This window comes from Populus euphratica, unplaced genomic scaffold (genome assembly GCF_000495115.2).
Source record: "Populus euphratica unplaced genomic scaffold, PopEup_1.0 scaffold10.1, whole genome shotgun sequence".
NCBI lineage: Eukaryota > Viridiplantae > Streptophyta > Magnoliopsida > Malpighiales > Salicaceae > Populus > Populus euphratica.
In genome coordinates, this window is record NW_011499856.1 from 1,973,784 (window position 1) to 1,997,237 (window position 23,454).

Below are 23,454 nucleotides of genomic sequence, written 5' to 3' on the forward strand. Positions count from 1 at the left end.
TCTTATAGCTTTTCCTTTGACTGAAGTATCTTCATCCCCTTTTAACTTACATGGCTGAATCTACAGTGCTATAGTTGTGCCTGATTTTATGCTTTAACAGAGGCAATAATGCTTGTAAATCTTGTGGTCATATATAAGGTGCTGGTTTTCTTTCCATGAGTCAAAACCATTGCCCCCTTCAATACTTTCCATATACCTCTAGAAAAAAAGATTGAATGACCACTATCGTCAAGCTGTCCAATGAAGATTAATTTCTTCTTTAATTTAGGAACATGTCTTACATTTTGTAAGTTCTATATAAATTTATTCATTGTCTTGATTTGCACATCTTTTATGCCTATAACATTCATTAGTTGTCCATCGGCTAGATAGAGTACATCATGATCTCCAGCAATATAGTTTTGTATCATTTCGTGGTGTGGTGTATGTCATAAACCAATTCTAGGTTATTCTCCAATTTTGACCCATGTTTTGATAACTTTTTAGAAAAATCCAAAAAAAAGAGAAAAAACAATGAAAATCCAAAAAATACATTTTTAAATATACTTGCCTTATTTTTAGCATTTTCAACATCCTCTAAAAAAAATTTAATTTTCAAAGATATTTGGAACGCGTTTAGTTTTTAGCGCATTATTTTTAAAATTATTGATTTTTTTCATTGAGTCGTTATTAATATTACTTGTTTTAAAAAATACAAAAAAATAAAAAAAATCAAAATTTATAAAAAGCTGAGGATCAATTTTAAGATCAGGTAATATTTTATATATAAATAGCAGCCTTCAACACAAACAAAAAAGAGGTAATTTTGGCAAATAAAAGAGGGGGAAGAGAAACGGTTTCACACCCAGCCGCTGCCGCCCCCCAGAGAATTTTTTCTTCTCTGCATGCAGCCCCCCAAAGGCCTTTATTTTTCTGACCCGGCTAGTTCCGCCATTTCCTTCCCCTCTTCATCGCTTCCCCCTCTCTTTGAAACCAGCCACACACCAGCCGCTCCCCTCCCGGTCATCTTCATCTTCCTCAAACCACCTTCCTCCTTTCATCAGATTTCCTTTCTTCCCGCCAGCCAAGGGCTGAGCTCCCTCCGCTTAAATACAGCTGCCTCTCCCACACAGCCGTCCCTCTCCTCTCACAACCCGGTCTGATTTTCCTACATCTCATCCCCCTTGGCTTCGATTTTTCAGCTCCATGCCGTCTCCATCACCCTTCTCCCCACAGACCACAACCAAGACCGCTGTATCCTCCTCAGCCACGACTTCTCCCCTGCTCCAAGACCGATGTTCTTCCCACTCCTAGCCGACCCAGCTTCAATAGTGCCCACGGACCAGCCTCCAACAGCTCTCGATCCCTGTCATCTTCCTCTCTCAGCCGATCCATTAGTCTCCCTCTCCAGGTCAACGAACAGACCCGACCATAGCAGCCGGCCACAGACCCACAGTCTCCACCTCCAGCCAGCTCCACCCGGCAGACCACGTAGAACTCGCCAAATCTGTTACCAGCAGGAAGAAGGATTAGTTAGCCGAGAAGAAGAAAGAGGACAAAGGTTCACAGATCTAAAAAAGGAAAAAAAATCCAAGAATGGATCTGGATTAAACAGACCTGTTTGTTGTGTTTTTGTTTGTTCTTGCAGGTTATCACTGGTGAGGAAAGGAAGGGGAGAAGAGGCTGTTACAGACCTTGTTTCTTCTAGTTTGTTTTCGCGGTGGCGCGTGAATTCATGCGTCGCCAGTGGCAGTGGCAGTGGCACGTGGAGGATACGCACCACCGCTGTTTTAGCCAAAAGAAAACCTTCTGCCACTGTTCCGGTGGATCCTAGAGGATGCTCCCAGCAATTCCTGGAGTCTGCCACTGTTCTGGTGGATCCTAAAGGATGCTCCCTGCAATTCCTGGTGTTTTGGGATTCTATTGTGTAATTTTTGAATTGTATTTGATTTATTATGAGTTTTTTTTTTATATGCAAAAGGTGTAAAAGAAAAAGAGATGTGTGTGTGTGTTCGTTATAAAAAAATGGAAAAGAAGAAAAGCTGAAGGAGATTTCAAAAACAAATGAAAAGTGAAAAATTAAAATCAACTGCTTGGGTTGTTTTGCAGGTCACCGCCGGCGTAGGAAGACATAGAAGAGGAAGAGGTTTCCGATCCACTGGATTCAGTCATCTTTATTAGCGGCGGCGAGTTGTGCAACACGCCGCCACTGTTTTCTCCGTAAACCACAACTAAGACCATTGTCTCCTCCTTAGCCACAGCTTCTCCTCTTCTCCAAGACCGTTGTTCTTTCCACTCCTAGCCGACCCAGCAGTGCCCACGGACCAGCCTCCAACAGCTCTCGATCCTTGTCATCTTCCTCTCTCAACTAACCCATTAGTCTCCCTCTCCGGGTCAACGAACAGACCTGACCATAGCAGCCAGCCACAGACCCACAGTCTCCACCTCCAACCTTTGTCATTTTCCTGTGTTCATGACATGCTTTTGTCATTTCATGCAAATAACACATTGAGTATAAAACCATTGCACCAAGATTTTTTGAATGCGTTTTCCTTTTTTTCTAAAACAATGCATGATCTCACATATTCACTAAGATTTTTTGGGAATTCAAAGTTTAGTACAAGAATAAAAATCATGTTGGTGTTTGTCCGAAACAAACAAGTTCTGAAAATTCAGGTGATTCCTTAGAAAGGTAACCATATACATTGAAAATCCAAAAAAAAAACCGAAAAAATACCATGAAGTGAATCTAAAACTGAGTTTTGATTGCATGAATAATGAGAAATCACTTTTGCATACTCACATGAAAGCAAGGCTTACTGATTCTAAATGCATGCATTTGAGATGAAGAAAGACCATCTTTTAGAATCCTTTCGCAAGGCTGAAATATATTCTTTGAAGTCCCCTTTTGAGCCTAATGCATTTTTATTGAAATAACCTTGATTAAGATCACACCCTATATTGGGGGGTAAGTGCTAAAAAATCCTTAATGATTGAAAGTGCCCAAATAGCTCTTGGAGACATGAAAAAGTCCTCAATGATTGAAAGTGCCTACTGGGGGGTATAAAAGAAAATTTTCAATCATCAAAGGTGCCCATACAAAGCTGAGGGCATAAAGAAAAATCCAAAGGATCAAAAAATTCTGAGCATAAAAAAAAGAAATCAATGCAGTGATGCTCAAAACCAAATGAAGAAAACAAAAACAAAAAGAAAGAGCCTAAGCCCAACACTAGGGGCACCGTGGACCATTTTGCAAATCAATTCCAAGGTCCAGAAATGTATGAACAAAAAGTTTGGGATATAAGCACTAATGATCCTTAGTCTTAAAGTCCCTTAAACACCTTTTGAGCCTACAAATATCCTTTTCTTTATAACCAATAGCCCAAGTCTACATTACGTGCCTTATCAAGCCCTTTCTGATCAAAGGCAAGCAATCTGGATCGGTAGGCAATGCTTTCTCATGCAAACCAAATCATTATTCATGCAAATAAAATAAATGCTTTGAACACGGTTCTCAATAACCCTCAAATTGAAATTTAAACCTTTTGTGACCAACCAGATGTCACTTCGTGTTTGCATTTTCACCAAAAATCAAAACAAAAAGTTTTCATCACTTCTGAAAATCTCTCCATAGGAATCACTTGAATTTCTTCAGAATGAGTTTGCTTTGAATTGATGTTAAAATGATTTCTGTGTCTGAAATAACTTTGAAATTCCAAAAATTTTACATGAAAACAACTCCTTGTCAAAGGTCAAACCTTCTACATAGCCTTATCCCTAAACCCAAATTAGACACTTGGGGGGTATGATCAAGCTAGGGGGCAATCAAAAACGCCTGGTAGGGCTGGCTCCATGATTTCCTTTTTTAAGAAGAACGCCAAGTAAAATTGGCAACCATTAAGATAAAGGGTGGAGGACAAAGAAGCATAATGACATCAAGTCCTTCCTAGAGGTTAAAATCAAGATTTGACTTGAGTAAGCAAGAGTGGAAGAGCCATTGAAGTCTACTGCTAACACTCCAACTTTTGAGAAAAGAAAGACACCATGAAGAAATGGGGACCTATATTTCTCAAGTAAGTATACATGCATATTGATCATAATGCATTGTTTTCAACATTGTCAGATCGGTTTTACCATATCTTAGGTAACGTATTTTCTAACCCTACCCCATTTTGAGTGAGTCTTTGTACCCTCATTTCCTTTTATGTGCTCTTTTGAGCTATCATCTCTCGGGTAGCGTGTTTTCTAACCCTACCTCATTTTGAGTGTGCCTTTGTGCCCTCACTTCCTTTCATGTGCTCTTTTGAGCCACTATCTCACTGTTCACGTGCACTATTCACGCTGTCCTAGAAGGGCTTCCCGGTACTGTTATGGAATTTTGAGGGGTTATTTTATAATTTTCAAATTGTTTAATGTAATATTTGTTTAGTTTGAATTTTTATTTGTATTTTGTAAAAAAAAAAAACAAAAAGAAGAAAAGGAAAAGAAAAGAAAAATACAGGGAAAGTGCATGTGTGTGTTTGTATTTGTTTTATGAATGTTTCTTTTTATTTATGATAAAATTATAGAGAATAAAGAAGGATTTAATATTTTTATTGGATCACGATGTAGAAGTACAAACTTGTACGAAGTTGTATTTCTAAAATCCGATGAAAAGACAAAATTTTTAAAACTTCTTTAACACATCACAGCCACGAAGTAGCTTCTAATACCTTTCCTAACCACAATCAGTCCCTTACCCGCGAATCTCTGACAAGACCAGTATAACCGGGTTTTCTAGTAACCCTCAATTAAATACTAGGTGGTGACTCCCAACGAATCCAACAAGATCAAATCAAACAATAGCAGAGAGAAAAAAGCGCCCAGCTGGACGCCGCGCGGATTTTTTTTGACGTGCAACAGTGTATAATGAAATGAGTACCAGAATCAAGAATCCAATCATCAATTGGACTTTGTACGATAAAAATCAAAGCATCTTGTACCTCATCTGTGGTAGCATTTGCAAAGTCAGCTTAATGTTTTTTTGGTTTTGTGCAACTGCTCATGTAATTACTAGGTTTGCCATAATTCCAATATTCAACCTGCTTTTTAGGTCCAAACTTGCTTTTACTTCTGTATCTTGATTTTGATCTGCCTCTAGATAAGCCTCTTTCTTGTATCCTCCCTCAAGTGTTGATGTTGAGAGCTAAACCTGAACTTGAACTTTCACCTAAGTCTTTTTTTCGTACTTTTTCAGCCAAAATCAAATATCGGATATCATCATATTTTAGTTTGGATTTTCCAACTGTGTTACTCATAGCTGTTCTCATACCTTCCTAACTACTTAGAAGTGAAGTTAGCAAAATGAGTGTACGAATCTTATTATTTGCTGAGGGCTTCTTATACATTATAGACAAGGTTTCCATTAATCTTGTAGTAGATTTTTCTTTTGTAACATTGTGAGTAACTCTTTTTGATAAGGATAATCGGATAATGCACAAAACCTATCTATCAAAAATTAGCCAATATTCTTCTTATATATTCTCTGGTTTACTCCCCAATAAAAGAAGATAAAGTTTCTTTCTATATAGATAGTTTTCAATTTATATTTTTCAATATCCAAAATCTATCCCATCAAACTTTTCAATTCCAGCAGCCTTTATTTCATTTGCCATTTTCACTAACTTTAAATTTAGAATTTGCTGAATTTGACTTCATAATTATGTCCGAAATGGCTAGAAACATTAGAAACGACTCTGAAATAACCTAAATCAGACTTTGGATGGCTCAGATCTGATCAATCAAACTTTTAAATCAATGGACAGTGCAAATGAAGTTGCATGTCAAGAAAAACAGTATCTCATTTGCACTGGATCAAAACCAAGATGCTAATATGGCTATGATGATGTGTCAGCCATATAAACAAATCGGGCCCACCTTTTATGATGTGGCACAATTGTGTGTAATTATTCCAGACGTGGCATGTGGATTGTTGGCTGGTCAAGTGACATAGCAGATGACTGTGTAGAATGGTTGATGTGGCTATTAACTGGTTGATGATGTTACTAATTAACCTGGTTCAGTTGTAGGTATTCAGGCGAAGAAAGAGCATGTGGAGTGTCTATATACGTGAGTAGTCCTCACGTCAATGCGTATGGGTACGTACGGGCATATAATATGTCAATTCTTTATCAGAGTTTCACCAGTGAATTTTTCTTATCATCCCCTACACTGTCGGTTCTTCACTAGGTTTTCACCAGTGGATTCGTCTCGTCTTCCTCTACACGATGGTTTGTTCAAAAACACGTTTTGAAAACTTTGATTTCTAGGTTTGGATCAAACACTCTTTTTTTCAAGAACAAGCTTTGATATCAGTTGTTGGGCAATTCCAGAAATTAAACACAGATAAATTTACGTGGTTTGACAACTTACTTACTTCATGGAGCTACTAGTTTGTATTAATCAATCAAAAAAACAATACAAATAATAAGGAGGAGAAAATACTCTTCTCTACTCAATTCACTCTCATTTAAGCTTTCTCTATCTTCTTCTCTTTATTCTCCCCAACACTTAATTCTTCATTAAGTGTGTGTATGTGTGTGTGTGTGTGTGTAAACACACTAAGTTGGAAGCAAATGCCATAAATCATGTCATGATTTATGCCATGATTTATGTCTTAAATTAAACGTCTATTTTATGCTAAGTGGGAGATTAGTTATTCCTACTAGTTCCCACTTAGCACATGGTAGAGGTGAGACATTATTTGTCTTCATTTTACTAACAAGTTAAGAAGACTTGTATATCTGTTTATATTCTACCATGGTTAAGAAAGTCATATGGCATGATGGTAATAACATCAAATTGGAAGTTTCTGAAATTTAACACAAGAGAGATTAAACACGAGAGATGGCTGCTCAATTGTTAAGAACAAAACCCATTGAGCTTTCTAATAAAAAGAAAATAAAGAACTCAACTATGGCTATTAGATCATGCTTGTCTTTCATTGGCCTACTAATTTTTTTTAAAAAAGAACATAAAAATAATTTTAAAATATTTTTTTATATAAATAATATCAAATATAAATCAAAAAAATTATACACATTTCTAATTAAAAATTTTCATTAACAATAATTATATATATATATATAAAATAGAGAAACAAATAAAAAACAAATATATTTTATTTTGCAAAATAGTTCATTCACTTAATATTTTTCAATAACTCTGTTTATTGAAATTATTTTTTATTTAATTAAATAATAGTAGAAATAGATATACACATAAAATTAATTGAATAAAATTAAAGAAAAAATATCTTATAAGGTTGCACTTGTTAGAAATACTATCCAATTAAATATTTTTTTATTTTTAAAAATAAATTTTAATTATATAAAACATAAAAGAATCATAAATAAATTATAATAATCTCTTCAAAAGTTAAGTACATACAAATTTTTTTATAAAAACAACCAATATTTAAAAAAATTAAATAAAAAAATAAAAAATCAAAGAGAAAGGAAATTAATTTTAATATAAATTTAAAAATTATTTTAAAAGTACATCTTAAAAAATCATGATTTTTTAAAAGGAAAAAAAAAAAAAGTAGACCACGCCAGCACCTAGCCCATTTAGAAAAGGCTTGCATGCAAGTGAGGTTCTAGCCTAGTGGTGGGAGGGACTTGTCCCCTTCCTCCGCACCTGGGTTCGAATCTCACCATGCACGCCTGTCACCCCCGCGGTGCCTTACCTGCTCACTGAGCTTGTAGGATGTTCAGTGGGTCGTGGGGATTAGTCGTGGTGCGCGTAAGCTGACCCGGACACCCCACGTAAATCAAAAAAAAAAAGAAAAAAAAAAGGCTTGCATGTGGACATGTACGAGGATTTTATTTTAAAAAATTCAATTGTAACGGTTAACATATCATCTACCCCCATATTATACCCCGTTACCAAGGTAATTTGTGTGTTATTGCAAAAGGCAAATCATCCTTTATTGTTCCAATTCATTTTCCCACTGAGTCTATCTCTTTTAGCATATTTTAATTTTTTATTTAAGTTATTGATTTTTTTTTGGTAATCTCATCATACCAACTTAATTAGCATGCTTTTATGTGTCAATATTTCTTTCACTTTACATGCTTTGTCATATATGAAGTGTCAAGCTATATTCCAACTATAAATTAAAAATTGGTTTTGTGAAATAGAATTTTAGGTTGTAATTAAAAAATTAAAAGAACAAAGATTATTGAACTTAACATATAAAAGAACAAAGAAAATTAAAAATTTATTTTGTTTAATTATGTAAAATTTAGAGTGATTATAAAATATTGTATTTGCTTAGTTGACTTGAAGAGTCTTCGGTATATTTTTATTTGCACATTATTCTCCACCATGAAAGTGCAAAGTCACTAGCCTCGCTAATATTTTATATTAGAATCGGGTTATCATGGAAGGTATGAATTCTCTTTAGCCTCGGAGTCTGAATGCCTCTTTGCAAAACGAAGTCTATGTACTGTATATCACTCTCATGAAACACACAGAGCACAATTGGTGAAGGAGACCAAGGGTATGGTGGGTGAAGGAGACCAAGGGTATGGTGGTTCTCTTTATTCTCCCCAACACTTAATTCTTCATTAAGTGTGTGTATGTGTGTGTGTGTGTGTGTAAACACACTAAGTTGGAAGCAAATGCCATAAATCATGTCATGATTTATGCCATCATTTATGTCTTAAATTAAACGTCTATTTTATGCTAAGTGGGAGATTAGTTATTCCTACTAGTTCCCACTTAGCACATGGTAGAGGTGAGACATTATTTGTCTTCATTTTACTAACAAGTTAAGAAGACTTGTATATCTGTTTATATTCTACCATGGTTAAGAAAGTCATATGGCATGATGGTAATAACATCAAATTGGAAGTTTCTGAAATTTAACACAAGAGAGATTAAACACGAGAGATGGCTGCTCAATTGTTAAGAACAAAACCCATTGAGCTTTCTAATAAAAAGAAAATAAAGAACTCAACTATGGCTATTAGATCATGCTTGTCTTTCATTGGCCTACTAATTTTTTTTAAAAAAGAACATAAAAATAATTTTAAAATATTTTTTTATATAAATAATATCAAATATAAATCAAAAAAATTATACACATTTCTAATTAAAAATTTTCATTAACAATAATTATATATATATATATAAAATAGAGAAACAAATAAAAAACAAATATATTTTATTTTGCAAAATAGTTCATTCACTTAATATTTTTCAATAACTCTGTTTATTGAAATTATTTTTTATTTAATTAAATAATAGTAGAAATAGATATACACATAAAATTAATTGAATAAAATTAAAGAAAAAATATCTTATAAGGTTGCACTTGTTAGAAATACTATCCAATTAAATATTTTTTTATTTTTAAAAATAAATTTTAATTATATAAAACATAAAAGAATCATAAATAAATTATAATAATCTCTTCAAAAGTTAAGTACATACAAATTTTTTTATAAAAACAACCAATATTTAAAAAAATTAAATAAAAAAATAAAAAATCAAAGAGAAAGGAAATTAATTTTAATATAAATTTAAAAATTATTTTAAAAGTACATCTTAAAAAATCATGATTTTTTAAAAGGAAAAAAAAAAAAAGTAGACCACGCCAGCACCTAGCCCATTTAGAAAAGGCTTGCATGCAAGTGAGGTTCTAGCCTAGTGGTGGGAGGGACTTGTCCCCTTCCTCCGCACCTGGGTTCGAATCTCACCATGCACGCCTGTCACCCCCGCGGTGCCTTACCTGCTCACTGAGCTTGTAGGATGTTCAGTGGGTCGTGGGGATTAGTCGTGGTGCGCGTAAGCTGACCCGGACACCCCACGTAAATCAAAAAAAAAAAGAAAAAAAAAAGGCTTGCATGTGGACATGTACGAGGATTTTATTTTAAAAAATTCAATTGTAACGGTTAACATATCATCTACCCCCATATTATACCCCGTTACCAAGGTAATTTGTGTGTTATTGCAAAAGGCAAAATCATCCTTTATTGTTCCAATTCATATTGCCACTGAGTCTAGAGCAATTATAGAAATTACTACAGAAAAACCTCTATCTCTTTTAGCATATTTTAATTTTTTATTTAAGTTATTGATTTTTTTTTTGTTTTGGCAATCTCATCATACCAACTTAATTAGCATGCTTTTATGTGTCAATATTTCTTTCACTTTACATGCTTTGTCATATATGAAGTGTCAAGCTATATTCCAACTATAAATTAAAAATTGGTTTTGTGAAATAGAATTTTAGGTTGTAATTAAAAAATTAAAAGAACAAAGATTATTGAACTTAACATATAAAAGAACAAAGAAAATTAAAAATTTATTTTGTTTAATTATGTAAAATTTAGAGTGATTATAAAATATTGTATTTGCTTAGTTGACTTGAAGAGTCTTCGGTATATTTTTATTTGCACATTATTCTCCACCATGAAAGTGCAAAGTCACTAGCCTCGCTAATATTTTATATTAGAATCGGGTTATCATGGAAGGTATGAATTCTCTTTAGCCTCGGAGTCTGAATGCCTCTTTGCAAAACGAAGTCTATGTACTGTATATCACTCTCATGAAACACACAGAGCACAATTGGTGAAGGAGACCAAGGGTATGGTGGGTGAAGGAGACCAAGGGTATGGTGGTTTTTACTTTTTAGGTTCAAAAGGAGTTTTAAAATTTTTAATTTTTTTTATAATTTTGGATTGATGTATTGATATTAAAAATAAATTTTAAAAAAATTATTTTAATTTATTTTCAAATAAAAAAAACTTTAAAAACCAACTTTTACTTCTACGATCCCAATCACTACATACAAGGATAAACAATGACTGGTTATATTTTAGCATAGTTGAGAAAGTCATATGGCATGATGTCAATAGCATGAAATTGAAAGCCATCTAACTTATTTGATATTATAATAGTAGTTTTTTTAGTATATTTTATATAAAAATACATTACAATAATTTTTTATTTTTAAAATTTATTTTTGATATTAGTATATCAAAATGATATGAAAATAAAAAAATTGATTAATTTAAGATAAAGAAAAAAATATTTTTTTAAAAGTTCTTTTAAAATGAAAAAAATAAACGGGTTCTAAAAATTAATTGATATAGATTAGTTAATACATTATTAAATGGTTTAATATAATATGAATGTTAAAATATTTGGTAAATTTTAAGAATTTATTTTTTTATTATAAGTACATATTTGATAAATGGGTGAGATAAAAAGTTTATTAAGAAAAGTATTTTTTTATCAAAAATATTTTTCATTGGAAAATAGTTGAGGGGTATTAGACAAACATAATTTTTCATCAAATTAAATTTAGGATTTTATTTTCTTAAAAAGCTTGTTATTGACAAGATATGCTTCCTCTAAATAATTATTTGAATATTAAAATTTATATTTAATTGTTTTTATGGAATTTAAGAATTATTTACAACATGGATGACTTTATTTGTGCGAATCCTTTAAAAGATATAAACTTATCCGGAGATCCATTGGGCATGTACTCATCCTTTATATGGCTCTTTTCAGTCCTTTCATGGCAAAAACCCAAAAGACTAACTAACTAACTGTGTTTATATGGGATGACTTTTACTGCCAGAAGACGACCACCTAGCAACTTCCCTTCGTATGCACCATCAAATCCACTTATCTAATATGTTGTTGAATGAGTTCATTTTCTCAATATCTGAAAATGAATACCACTTTGGAATAAGAGAGTGATAGCTCACCATGAATGCCTCAATCTTTTCGTTGTGCTTTGTGTTCTTCCGCCAGAAGGTCATTGTCTTGCAACTAAATAATCCTTCTCTTTTAGTAAAACATACCGAATGATCATAAAGACTGCTAATCACAGCACCACAGGAGCTCACATGGCTTAAAAGAGAAGACGTGAGAAAGGTAGAGGAAGATATAAAACTTTCGTAATGACAAGTCGCCAGTGTCTCTTCAAAAGTCCTGTAGCAGAAATCAAACCATGAAGGATTAATTGAAGTACTTGTACTTCATTTGACATACTGAATTATATTCTACTACTAGTAGGTTTCTTAACTCTTTCTTTCTCTGTCAAGTGCAGGTGAAAAGGAGCATTTATTTGTAATGTGCTAGTCTACAGCCTCCCTTCCTTTTGTTTTCATCTTCCCCAGAGTCTTGTAAGAAGGGATTGGTTCCTCCTATTTCATCTTCGATGAATGAATTCACTTTGTGCCTCCTATGTTGGCCGTTCAGGATCATGGTCGTTATAATGACCAGACTAAGAAAGATATAGAAGTTCGATATGAAAATTGCAATGAAGCTTTGATGACATTAACCATAAGCAATAACAAAGCTCGGCCTCTTAGTCTTGTCTAAACTTTGAAATTATAAACAATGACAAGCAAGCAGGAACAGATCAATTATACACTTCCCACATAGTGAACATTCAGTACATACTAGAATTTGTTAACATCATGGACAAAACGTTTTCAGTTTCCGGTTACAAGTCACTTTCATCAGTAGACAATTTGTTTACCTCATCTCCCTGCGATGACACGCAAGGTAGTGATGATACAGTGCAAGAGTGCTCTTGAGCGGACCTTCTAGGAGAAGAAAAGGAAGGTCTCGGTGGAATTTGAAAAGACTGAAGACTGCCTTCAAAAATCTCTACCATCTTTGTCATTGATGGTCTAGGTGATGGAATGGTTTGGATGCACCACAAACCCACTAAGATCATCTTTTCAACAATCTCTTCTTCCTCTTCCGTTATACCTCCATGAAAGTGTTGAAATCTTTCCTGGTTCAAGATACATATAAAACCAATCCGGGAAATACATCTCGTTGGTTTCCAACGATCCCATATCGAAGTCTTTCCTTTGTCCGACCATTTCAAGAACCATCATTCCATAACTATACACATCAGACTTGTAAGTTCCTCCTCCAAAAGATCTGCAGAATACTTCAGGTGCAATGTAACCAGCAGTCCCTCGTGCACCTATCATCGAAATCATACTTACTTTGCTGTTGCATAACTTCGCGAGACCAAAATCTGAGATCTTTGGACAAAATTCGTCATCAAGAAGAATGTTGTGAGGCTTTATGTCAAAATGCACAATCCGAGTGTTACAACCTCTATGCAAGTACTCCAGACCTCTAGCAATACCAACTGCAATTTCATATAATTTTTTCCATTCTAAACGACAGTTTGTATGTGGGGATCCTTTATTAGATATGAAGCTATCTAAAGATCCATTGGGCATGAATTCATAAATCAAAGCTCTTTTATTCCTCTCGTAGCAGAAACCCAAAAGTGTACCTACATTCACGTGGGAAGTTCTACTGATGCTTGCAACTTCATTCATGAACTCTTCTCCGTCACTTTTAGACTCTTTCAGGACTTTTACAGCCACGAGACGACCGTCTGGTAACTTTCCTCTGTATACATAACCAAATCCCCCCTGACCTAGTATATTGACGAATGAGCTGGTCATTTTCTTGATATCTGAATATGAATAACGCTTGGGAGTAAGAGAATGGTAGTCCATCATGAATGTTTCAACATTGTCAACATGCTGCGACTTCTTCGGTCTGATGATCTTTGCTATGACGGCACTAAAAGTTATTATCGCTGCCACAGCTGCTGATATGCCTATAATTTAAGATGCATCATCATCAATACCATAATCATCAAACGAGAAGATTGGATTTCTTATGATAATATTTACCTACAGCAATATGTGGCTGCCCAAGACCCCAAGAAGATTCTGTAACAGGACATCGAATAATGTTAATTATTAGATTTATTTATATGGCATATATATGACACAATATATTCATTTAGAGGTTGAATTATTAATATGTAACCTTGTATATTCAAACAAAAACTACATTAAAGTTGACGATATTATATTTTAGTGTCAAGATATATACTTCTCCTCCCCTCACTTCATTTATAATCGAATTACATCCTTGAAAAATAAAAAGCTCATTGTTTTTTATAAAGCATAAAGTTTAAATATTAAAATGAGATTGCAAGTCCTAATTTACATGCAAAATAAGAGGTAAAGCTAAAAAATAAACATATGCTACATTGATTTGGTTACTAATAGTTTATTCACCCATGTTTTTGTTGCTGGTTAAACACACATTTTTTAGAACATCAAAAACTAGATTTAGATTGTTCAAAACTTTGTAGTATTGTCATTAAACTCGGTATAATAATTTAAATTTAAAAAAATTCATATCCAATTATTTTATTGATATTTAGTTAGCTTATCAACCCCTTAATCTGAGTTATTAATTATATTAGGTCGAAATAATTTTTATTTTATTATAAGATTGAAAATATCAAGATTAATTTATCATTAACCCAACATTGAATAAGAAAATTAAATAAAAATCCCACTTTAAATAATAAAATTAACAAAAAAAATAAAGATAATATATATATATATATATAAAAGTGTCAAAAACCTCTGATCTTAACTCTCTTATTAATATTTAGTCATCATGTTAAACTTGTGATTAAAATTATGAATTCAATTTAATTAATTTATTATTTTATTTTATTTATAATAAAAACTAAAAATAATAATTTGTCATTAATTTAATAATAAAGAAATAAAAATTTTAGTTTAATAAAGTTAAAAAATAAAAAAAAAAAGTAGTTAAGAAAAAAGGACCCAACCGCACTAATAACAATGTCACTTCGATGTGGCTTAAGTTTTTTTTTTTTTTTTAATTTAAAACATTTTGATGCGATCCAAAGAAACTAGTTAATAACTAGTACAAGCACTCCAACTATCAAACTTGTATTTATAATTAACAACTACTAAGAAAATTGAAGATTAGTTTGAGAAAGCCTTTGGAATAAAAAGTCTGTAAAATTGAATTATTTGTTTTAAAGCTACGGTCATGCAAGTAAAATGTGCTGAGATATCCCACGTGCGACCAATAAAAAAAACGCACTTTGAGTGTGGACTGGGCTCGTCAACAAAGAAATAGGCGTATATAAATTAAATTAAATTAAATTAAATAGAAGGTTGAAATGGATGGAGTGACATTGGTTTCAGTGATAGAGACGAGGCCTCACTTGACTTGACTAAACGAAAAGGTTATTTTATTGTATCTCTTTTTATAATTTTTTTTAAATAGTATTGTTTTAAATTTTAATTATATTATTTAAAATTATATTTATTAAAAATTAAATTTTATAATTTTTATAATTTATTTTCTATGAGTTTGATTGAAACTGATAGTGTGACATTGGGTTTCAGACGGGGCCTCACTTGACTTGACTCAAAGATATATTATGTTTATTTTCTCCATTTTTAAACGAACTAAAATTCCCTATATCATTATTTATTTAGGATGTAGACTGTTTATCGGATGAGATCCTTCCGCAATCAGTCTCTTTTCCCCTAACTATTTATTATGTTAGGAAAAAATATACCATCTATTTATTTTTAGAATAAGTGAAAAATTATATATAAAATAAATAAACTGTGGAGTTCAATATCTGATTAAATCAAATATTAAAAAAATAAAACTGAAAAATATAAGCTTTAAAAATAAAAAAAGAAAAAAAAAGGAGAAAAATCTCTATTAAACTTCTAAATTCACAAGAAGTTAAATGCTAGGCTTTAATGTTTCACAAAAATCCCATAATTTTCACTGTCAGTTCAAAAATCCAGCAGAACATGCCATCAAGATTTCCTACGACTAGTTCTATGATAAGACGCCATGGGCATCAATTTAACTATGGTGTGATCGTTTCCTAACCAGAAAGCTGTCCCTTATTCCCACGGTCTAGTTCTGCAGTTTGAGCTTCCCTAAAAGTCGACTATTCAAGTGGGTTCTAAGAGATAATCATCATCATCATCATATTGATGTTTACTTCTGTCCAAGTCTATTTAAAATAAAATTAAAATAACAAAACAGGAACGGAACTAAGGTGTGTGAAGCATCAACAAGTGACTGGAGTTCATCATAAACTGATTCGAGGAGAAGTTGAGGTACATACCTGGAGCACATGTTTTTGATCCTCTTGATTGATTTGGACAGTAACAAGTTGGTTGATTAGTTGCGTAGTCAATACCACAAGCTCCTTCAGACCTGATGCATTCCGAACACGCCTCCATATCGACCTTCGAATATCTTACCTCAAGTCCTATTTTCAGGTGTTCTTCCAAAGCTTGCAGATTCCAGATTGGTCGCCAATCTGTTATAGAAACTGGCACTAAGACACTACGATTGCATTCCCCAGGACCAGTATCTCCTTCATGGATATAACCACGTTGATCATTAACCTCATTTATTCTGCAAGTGAAAGGTATACCAGGACCACGTATGGTTGGATCAGGAGCATCCTTGCAACCATAAATCAACGTAAGATTTTTGTAACCCTCATCAGACTCGAAAACCTTAGGATTGAACGTGCTGTTCATAAATTGAGGTGGACACAATCCAACAAAGGAGTCCTCTCTTGCAATCCTGAGAGTTCCCATTTCCGGATTGATTTCCAAAACACGATACGTAACCTGACTGATATTCATCCTGGCGATATTATTCTCACACCTGAGCTCCAATTCAGGAAGGCCACAGTCAGGTGATCTGTCATTTCCCCAGAATGGAAAATCCGCGGAAATACCCCCACATTCAAACTTTTTACTACAGGTAGTGAACAGGTCATCGTTGCTCGAGGATGAAGGGACTTGGATGAAGAGTAACAATACAAGAACAAAATCTGAAAGAAAAGAAAAGGCCGAGGAATTCATTCTGGCAAGAGGAAGTAGGATAGGAGAAATGGAATTGTGTGTTAGCAAAATGGTGCGCTAGGTTGTTTGAGGGATAGTTTCGAGCATATAGAGATGAGTATTGACGTGCTAATTATCAATTACAGGTAAATAAATACATCAGAAAGGGATAGATGTGAACGCAACACTTGGATTTAATTTATTTTTATAATGGGAAGGGCTGCCACATTAAATTCTTTCTACGAGGCCTCTGTTTGCAAAATGAAATCTTGGAGGCTATGCATCACAGTCTTGGTCCTGGGGACTAAAAGAAGAGAACAGAATCGGCCAAATATAGTTAAAGGACACGCAAAAAAATCCAGGCATAGTTTGGAAAAGTATATATGTGGTTGATGATAATAACATGAAATCGCGTCTTTCTCGTATACCTCATAACAAAAATTAAGAGGAAATGATAGGGTTGTCCAATTGTTCAAACCAACCATGGTTCAACAAAACTTCCCAGGAAAAAAAATGAAATATTTATATTCAATTCAGCGTAAATATGTAGTAATAAATAAAAAATGAAATCAAGAATATTGTAAAGTAAGCTTTGCCAAAACCATATGGGACCAATCAGAATAGAAATAGATCATGGACGGCCCCTATGCTCATTAATTAGATGGAATCATTTTTTTATTTAATTGTTCAGCATGTGGGTGATTTTAAATTGATGTTTATAACTTTTTTTTATGAGGTTAAATAAATCAATATATATTTTTATTTTTATTTGATATTTAATTTTACACGTATTTATTTTTATTATTATATAAAAATATTTTAAAAAAATTATTAAACTTAATAAAATTTATGGTTTAAATCATAAATTTAACGAGTGAAACTATAAAATTTAGATTAATCTAATATATCAATATCTTAATATTAAAAAAATATTATTTTAATTTGTTTTTTAAATTTAAATTACATTCTTTACTAGTTATATGGTTTGTTAAACTGGCAAAGTAAACTATATTATATTATAATAATTTTTATATAATTTAATTTTAAACTTGGATTAGATAAAAAGTTAAATAAAAAAATTTGACAATTTGTTGAATTAAATTTGATAATGGATTAAAAATTACATTAAATATTTTTTACTTGATCCCAGAAACCAGTAAATAACTATTACCAACTTGTTTTTATAATTAACAACTAGTGAGAAAATTGTAGATTAGTTTGAGAAAACCTTTTGGAGTGAAAAATGGGTAAAATTGAATCATTTGTTTTAAAGGTATGGTCATGTCAGTAGCATGTTGTATATTAAAAAAATTGGACCGTGATATCCCACAACCTACAACTTGCAGGGATTGGGACATCAAATTGGAGTGCTATGACAAATAAAAAACGCACTTTGAGTATGGACTGGGATGGCAAACTAAGAAATAAATGTGGAGAAATTAAATTAAATTAAATTAAATAGAAGGTTGAGACGAAGCCTCACTTGACTTGACTTGGACATCAGTCTCTCGGAACATAGGCAACATGCCTTGTTTATTTTTGGATTTTGAAAGTATTAGTTTTGAATTTTTTTTATTTTTTTGTTTAAAATTAATAATTTTTTACTTTTTTAATTATTTTAATATATTTCTAAAAAAATATTTTAAAATATAATCAATCTCAAACACTTAATGAAGAAGACTTGTAGGGACAAACAAAGAGTGCTTATATTCTTAACAAGGTTGGAAAAGTCATATGGCATGATGGTAATAACATGAAATTGAAAGCTGGGTGTAAGATGTGATGGATATACAGATAAGCTGTTCGTACACACCATCAAATCCCCATTTATTTAATCTGTTGTTAAATGTGTTGTTCATTTTTTTAATATCTGTAAATGAATATCTGTAAAATTATAGACTATAAATACATAATAACAGGGTTACAATTTTTATTTTTTTTATTGTATATATAATTTTAGAATATTTTTATAAAATATTATTATATATTTTTTTAAAAATATTTAGTTAAGAACTTATAACATGACGCGTGTGGGGCCCAACCCCTCCTCTTGACAGGAAGGTACCTCTGCTGCTCAATGCGCGTTCGATATCCCTTTTATTTCCTTTTTTACTTTTCTCCGCCGAAAGTCCATCTTCTTTACAGCGCAAGAAAGAGATCCGTTAGAAAATCCAGGAAACCTACCGGTACGAGTTCTTGACCTAAAGAAATTCGAAGTCATTGGAATAAAAGGAAAGAAAAGGGCTATGGAAGTTGGTTACTAAGATACCAGAAGAAGATAAAATATTGGGCTTGGCTAGATCGTGTGCCTCTTTAGTCAACACTTACCACTCGGTGTGTTTCGTCTAGATTCGTGAAATACTCGTAGAAATTTGGTGTTTTCTGATTTCTAAGTAGAATTGTACATGTTGCAGCTTGAAATTGCTAAATGGTATGTTTTATGTGAAAAAATAATATAAATATTTAAAACAAAGCTATTAATATGATATTTATTATGCTTTTTATTGTTAAATTTTGTCATCTAGGTTATGATTTGAAGTCAATTGTTTGGAAAGATGTTAAAGATCAAAAGCAACATAGTCATTTTAGCTATTACTAGTTAGATGACCCGCGCGATACCGCAGGTTAATTATCTTTTATATATAAAATATTAAAAAAATTATGATTTAAAAGTGTTAAATCTTTTTGCAAAGCTATACCTAAAAATCTTGGGTTTGGCTACAACGCCTGACTTAAAATAATATTTATAATATTAATAATAACATTAAACTTGCATGACCCAAGTTTAAGTGGGCTTGACTACAATACCAGACCTAATAGTCTTAGATGTAGGTCTAGTTGCAAGATCGTATCATAAAAATATAATAATTAAATAAATTAAGAAAAAACAACATAGAAAAAAAAAACCAACATGAAGAAAATAACGAATGAAGAAAAAAAAATGAATTAACTGAGTTAACCCTTCAAACCAGGTTAACCCGTCAAATATTGGATTCGTGTCGTGAAAATTTGATAACTAAATAGAAAAAAATTGATTGGTTAACCTCGAATTGACGGATTAACCTCGAATTAACTGGGCTAACCTGTCAAACCCGAAATTCATGTCATAAAAGTAGGCCTTTTCATTGTGGACTGCACTTTGGAGTCCGCAGTCACAGGCATAAAAAAAAATAAAAGAAAAAAACTAATTGAGTTAAAAGAAAAAAAAACCTATAATAAGAAAAAAATTAATGAAGAAAAAGAAAAAAAATCTAAATTAACTGGGTAACTCGTCAAACTTGAGATCCATGTCATAAAAGTCTGATAACTAAATAGAAAGAATTTTAATATCAACAAACTAAATTTAAAAAATTAATTAAAAAGAAAAAATCAAAGAAAGAGAAAAAAAAACTAATGAAAAAAAAAGAAAAAAATCTGAATTAACTAGGCTAACCTATCAAACATGAGATCCGTGTCATGAAACTCTTATAACTAAATAGAAAAAAAGTTAACATAAACAAACCAAATTAAAAGAAAAAATTAATTAAAAAGTAAAAAACAAAAATAAACAAAAGGTATCAGTTTTTTTACTGTAGACTGCATTATGCAATCTAGAGTTAAGGGCATAAAAACAGCAAAAAAATAAAAAAAAAATAAAGGCATCAGTCGATAACTAAAAAAACATTAATATTAATAAACTAAATTAAATAAAAAAATATTAATTAAAAAGAAAAAAACCTATAAGAAGAAAAAATTAATGAAGAAAAAAGAAAAAAATCTAAATTAACTATTTTAACTTGTTAAACCTGAGATTTGTGTCATGAAGACCTGATAATTAAATAGAAAAAAATTTCATATCAACAAAATAAATTAAAAAATTTAATTGAAAAGAAAAAAAAAAGATATCAGCTTTTTCATCGTGGACACCACTGTGCAGTCCACAGGGAAAGGCATAAAAAAAATTAAAGGCATCAACCTTTTTAATATGGACTGCATACAGTAGTAAAAAAAAAATTAAAAAAATATGAATCAACTAGGTTAACCTGCCAAATCAGGTTAACCTAGTAAATCTGAGATCTTTGTTATAAAAGTGTGATAACTATATAGAAAAAATAATATTATTGATGAACTAAATTTTAAAAAATAAACTAAAAAGAAAAAACCAAATAGAAAAAAACCCATTGGAAGAAAAAAAAACTAATGAAGAAAAAAAAAATCTGAATCAACTGGGTTAACCCATCAAATCTGAGATTCGTGTTATAAAAGTCTGATAATTAAATAGAAAAAATTTAATATTAAGAAAGGAAATTAAAAAACAAAAAAACAAAAAAAAGACAAAAAAAAATTAAAGGCATCAGCTTTTTAATTGTAGACTGTAGTGTCCAGTTCATAGTAAAAGACTTAAAAATAAAAAAAACAAAAAAAACAAGGGCATACCCACAAGTTAATTTTTTTTCTTGCATAAAAAATATAAAAGGCTAAGATCTAAGAGTGTTAGGTCTTTCTATAAAGATATATCCAAAAGCCTGGGGGCTAACTACAACGCTTGACATAAGAGTAATATTTATAATATTAATAATATTATTAAACTTACATGGCTCAAGTTTAAGTGAGTCTGGCTACAACACCAGACCCAAGAGCCTCGGATGTGGGTCTAGCTATAAGGTCGTGTCATAAAAGTATGATAATTAAATAGATTAATAAAAAAAAAATCAAAGCAAAAAAACCAACATGAAGAAAAAAACTAATGAAGAAAAGAAAAAAATTTGAATTAACAGGGTTAACTCTTCAAATCAGATTAAACTATCAAACCTAGGATTCACGTCATGAAAGTTTGATAACTAAATTGAAAAAAAAATTAATGGGTTAACCTAGAATTAACTTGATTAACTCGTGAAACCTGAGATATGTGTCATGAAAGTCTAATAACAAAATAGAAACAAATTTAACATTAACAAACTAAATTAAACTAAAAAAATTAATTAAAAGAAAGCAAAAAGAAAAAACTTCAAGTTACCTTGTCAAACCAGGTTAACCTGTTAAACTCGGGATCTGTGCTATCAAAGTCTGATAGCTAAATAAAAAGAATTTAACATTAACAAAAAAAAAAACAAAAAAAAATAGACGGGTTAACCCAAAATTAACAAGGTTAACTCGTAAAACCAGAGATATGTGTCATGAAAGTCTGATAATTAAATAAAAAGAAATTTGACATTAACAAACTAAAGTAAACAAAAAAATTAATTAAAAGGAAAAAAAAGTAAAAAACACTTCGAATTAACTTTTTAAACTAGGTTAGCTAGTTAAACCAGTGATCCTTGTCTTGAAAGTCTGATAGCTAACTAAAAAGAAAAAAACAAAAAAAAATAGACTGGTTAACTCAAAATTAACTAGGTTAACTCATGAAACCAGGTTAACTCGTAAAATTTGAAATATATGTCATGAAAGTCTAATAACTAAATAGAAAGAAATTTAACATTAACAGACTAAAGTAAATAAAAAAAATTAATTAAAAATAAAAAAACAATTCTGGGCTAACTTGTAAAACCAAGTTAACCTGTTAAATTCGTGATCAGTATCATGAAAAGTTGATAACTAAATAAAAAATTTAATATTAACAAATTAAATTAAATAAAGAAAATTATTAAAAAAAAAAGAAAAAACAAAAAAAACAAAAGGCATAAAAATGGAAAAAATGAAAAAAAGCTTAAAAACACAAAAAAAAAAGAATGAAAAGAAAAAAGAGACTTCTAAGTGTTTCACTATAGATTACTTTAGTGATAGGCTAAGTAATTTTAGTATTTTTTTAATTTTTAATTTTATGACATAATTATTTAAATAGCTAAATTAGCTTTTCTTCTACTCAAATATTGTTTTTACATCTCCATTGAGAGAAGCTAAAAACAAGAAGAAAATTTATATACTTATTAGCCAATATCTCTTTAACTACAGTTGACTTTTATTTCTCTATTTGAAAAACAGAACAAGAATAAAAGGAGCAGAGAGAAAAGAAAAAAACGTCCACTAACCATGAATGTTGTGTTGTTGCCAAGAGGAAAAAAGGTGATCGTAGAATGGTTGTTAGGGCTGCTGGTATGGGTGGTGGCTGCTGTGGTGGTTTGATGTGGCTATTTAGGTTGGTGTGAAGGAGATGGGCTGTTGAAACGATGACAGAGAGGCTGGTTCGTTGGTTAAGGATTCCGACAAGGTGAGGGCAATCAAGAATTGGGATTTTGTATTGATAGAAATGCATAAAAACTCCAATCCTGGAAGCAAAAATTGACACTACAAGCAGGAAGGGAAGTGCTATTGAAGGGTGTAGCGGCGGCAATGCCAAATTACATGATCTTGTGTATCAAATTCCTTACCAGTTTTTTATTGGAAAATTGATAGGTGCACCAGAGAAGTTGAAAATATCTCTTAAAATCAAAGCTTGTGGGGGCATGGGTTTTAAAGAAATTGAGTCTTTCAACAAGGCCCTTCTGTAAAAGTAGTGTTGGCATCTCAAGAACAGTCCTAATGGTTTGTGTAGCAGAGTGCTGAAAGAGATTTATTTCCACACAACGAAATATTTGGAAGCAAAAATAGGTTCGAATCATTATTGGATATTACAGAGTAAGTTGGTTAGGAAAGAAGTTCTAGATCCGTTTGGAAATTTGAAATTTTTCTCTTCTTAAAATTAATTTTTTATATCTTTGAATTGTTTTGACGTTCTTATGCCTAAATAATCCTT

At 31.6% G+C, this 23,454-nt stretch overlaps 1 protein-coding gene and 1 pseudogene across 2 annotated transcripts; one reads left to right on the top strand and one right to left on the bottom strand.

The window, feature by feature from the left end:
- The first annotated feature begins 796 nt into the window (after positions 1-796).
- LOC105123405 (uncharacterized) lies at positions 797-2,494 on the top strand. 2 transcript variants are annotated; one of them, XM_011022983.1, is made up of 3 exons: positions 797-1,787; positions 1,839-1,906; positions 2,089-2,494. In XM_011022983.1, exons 1-3 carry the CDS (start codon positions 1,275-1,277, stop codon positions 2,102-2,104), a joined length of 597 nt encoding a protein of 198 aa, XP_011021285.1. In that variant the 5' UTR covers positions 797-1,274; the 3' UTR covers positions 2,105-2,494. The 2 variants fall into 2 exon arrangements, with proteins under 2 accessions (XP_011021285.1, XP_011021286.1); XM_011022984.1 differs by having other exon boundaries at positions 798-1,837; positions 1,889-1,906.
- A 9,392-nt stretch (positions 2,495-11,886) lies between these two features.
- LOC105123404 (probable receptor-like protein kinase At1g67000) overlaps positions 11,887-23,454 on the bottom strand; it is a 90,408-nt pseudogene continuing 78,840 nt past the window's right edge.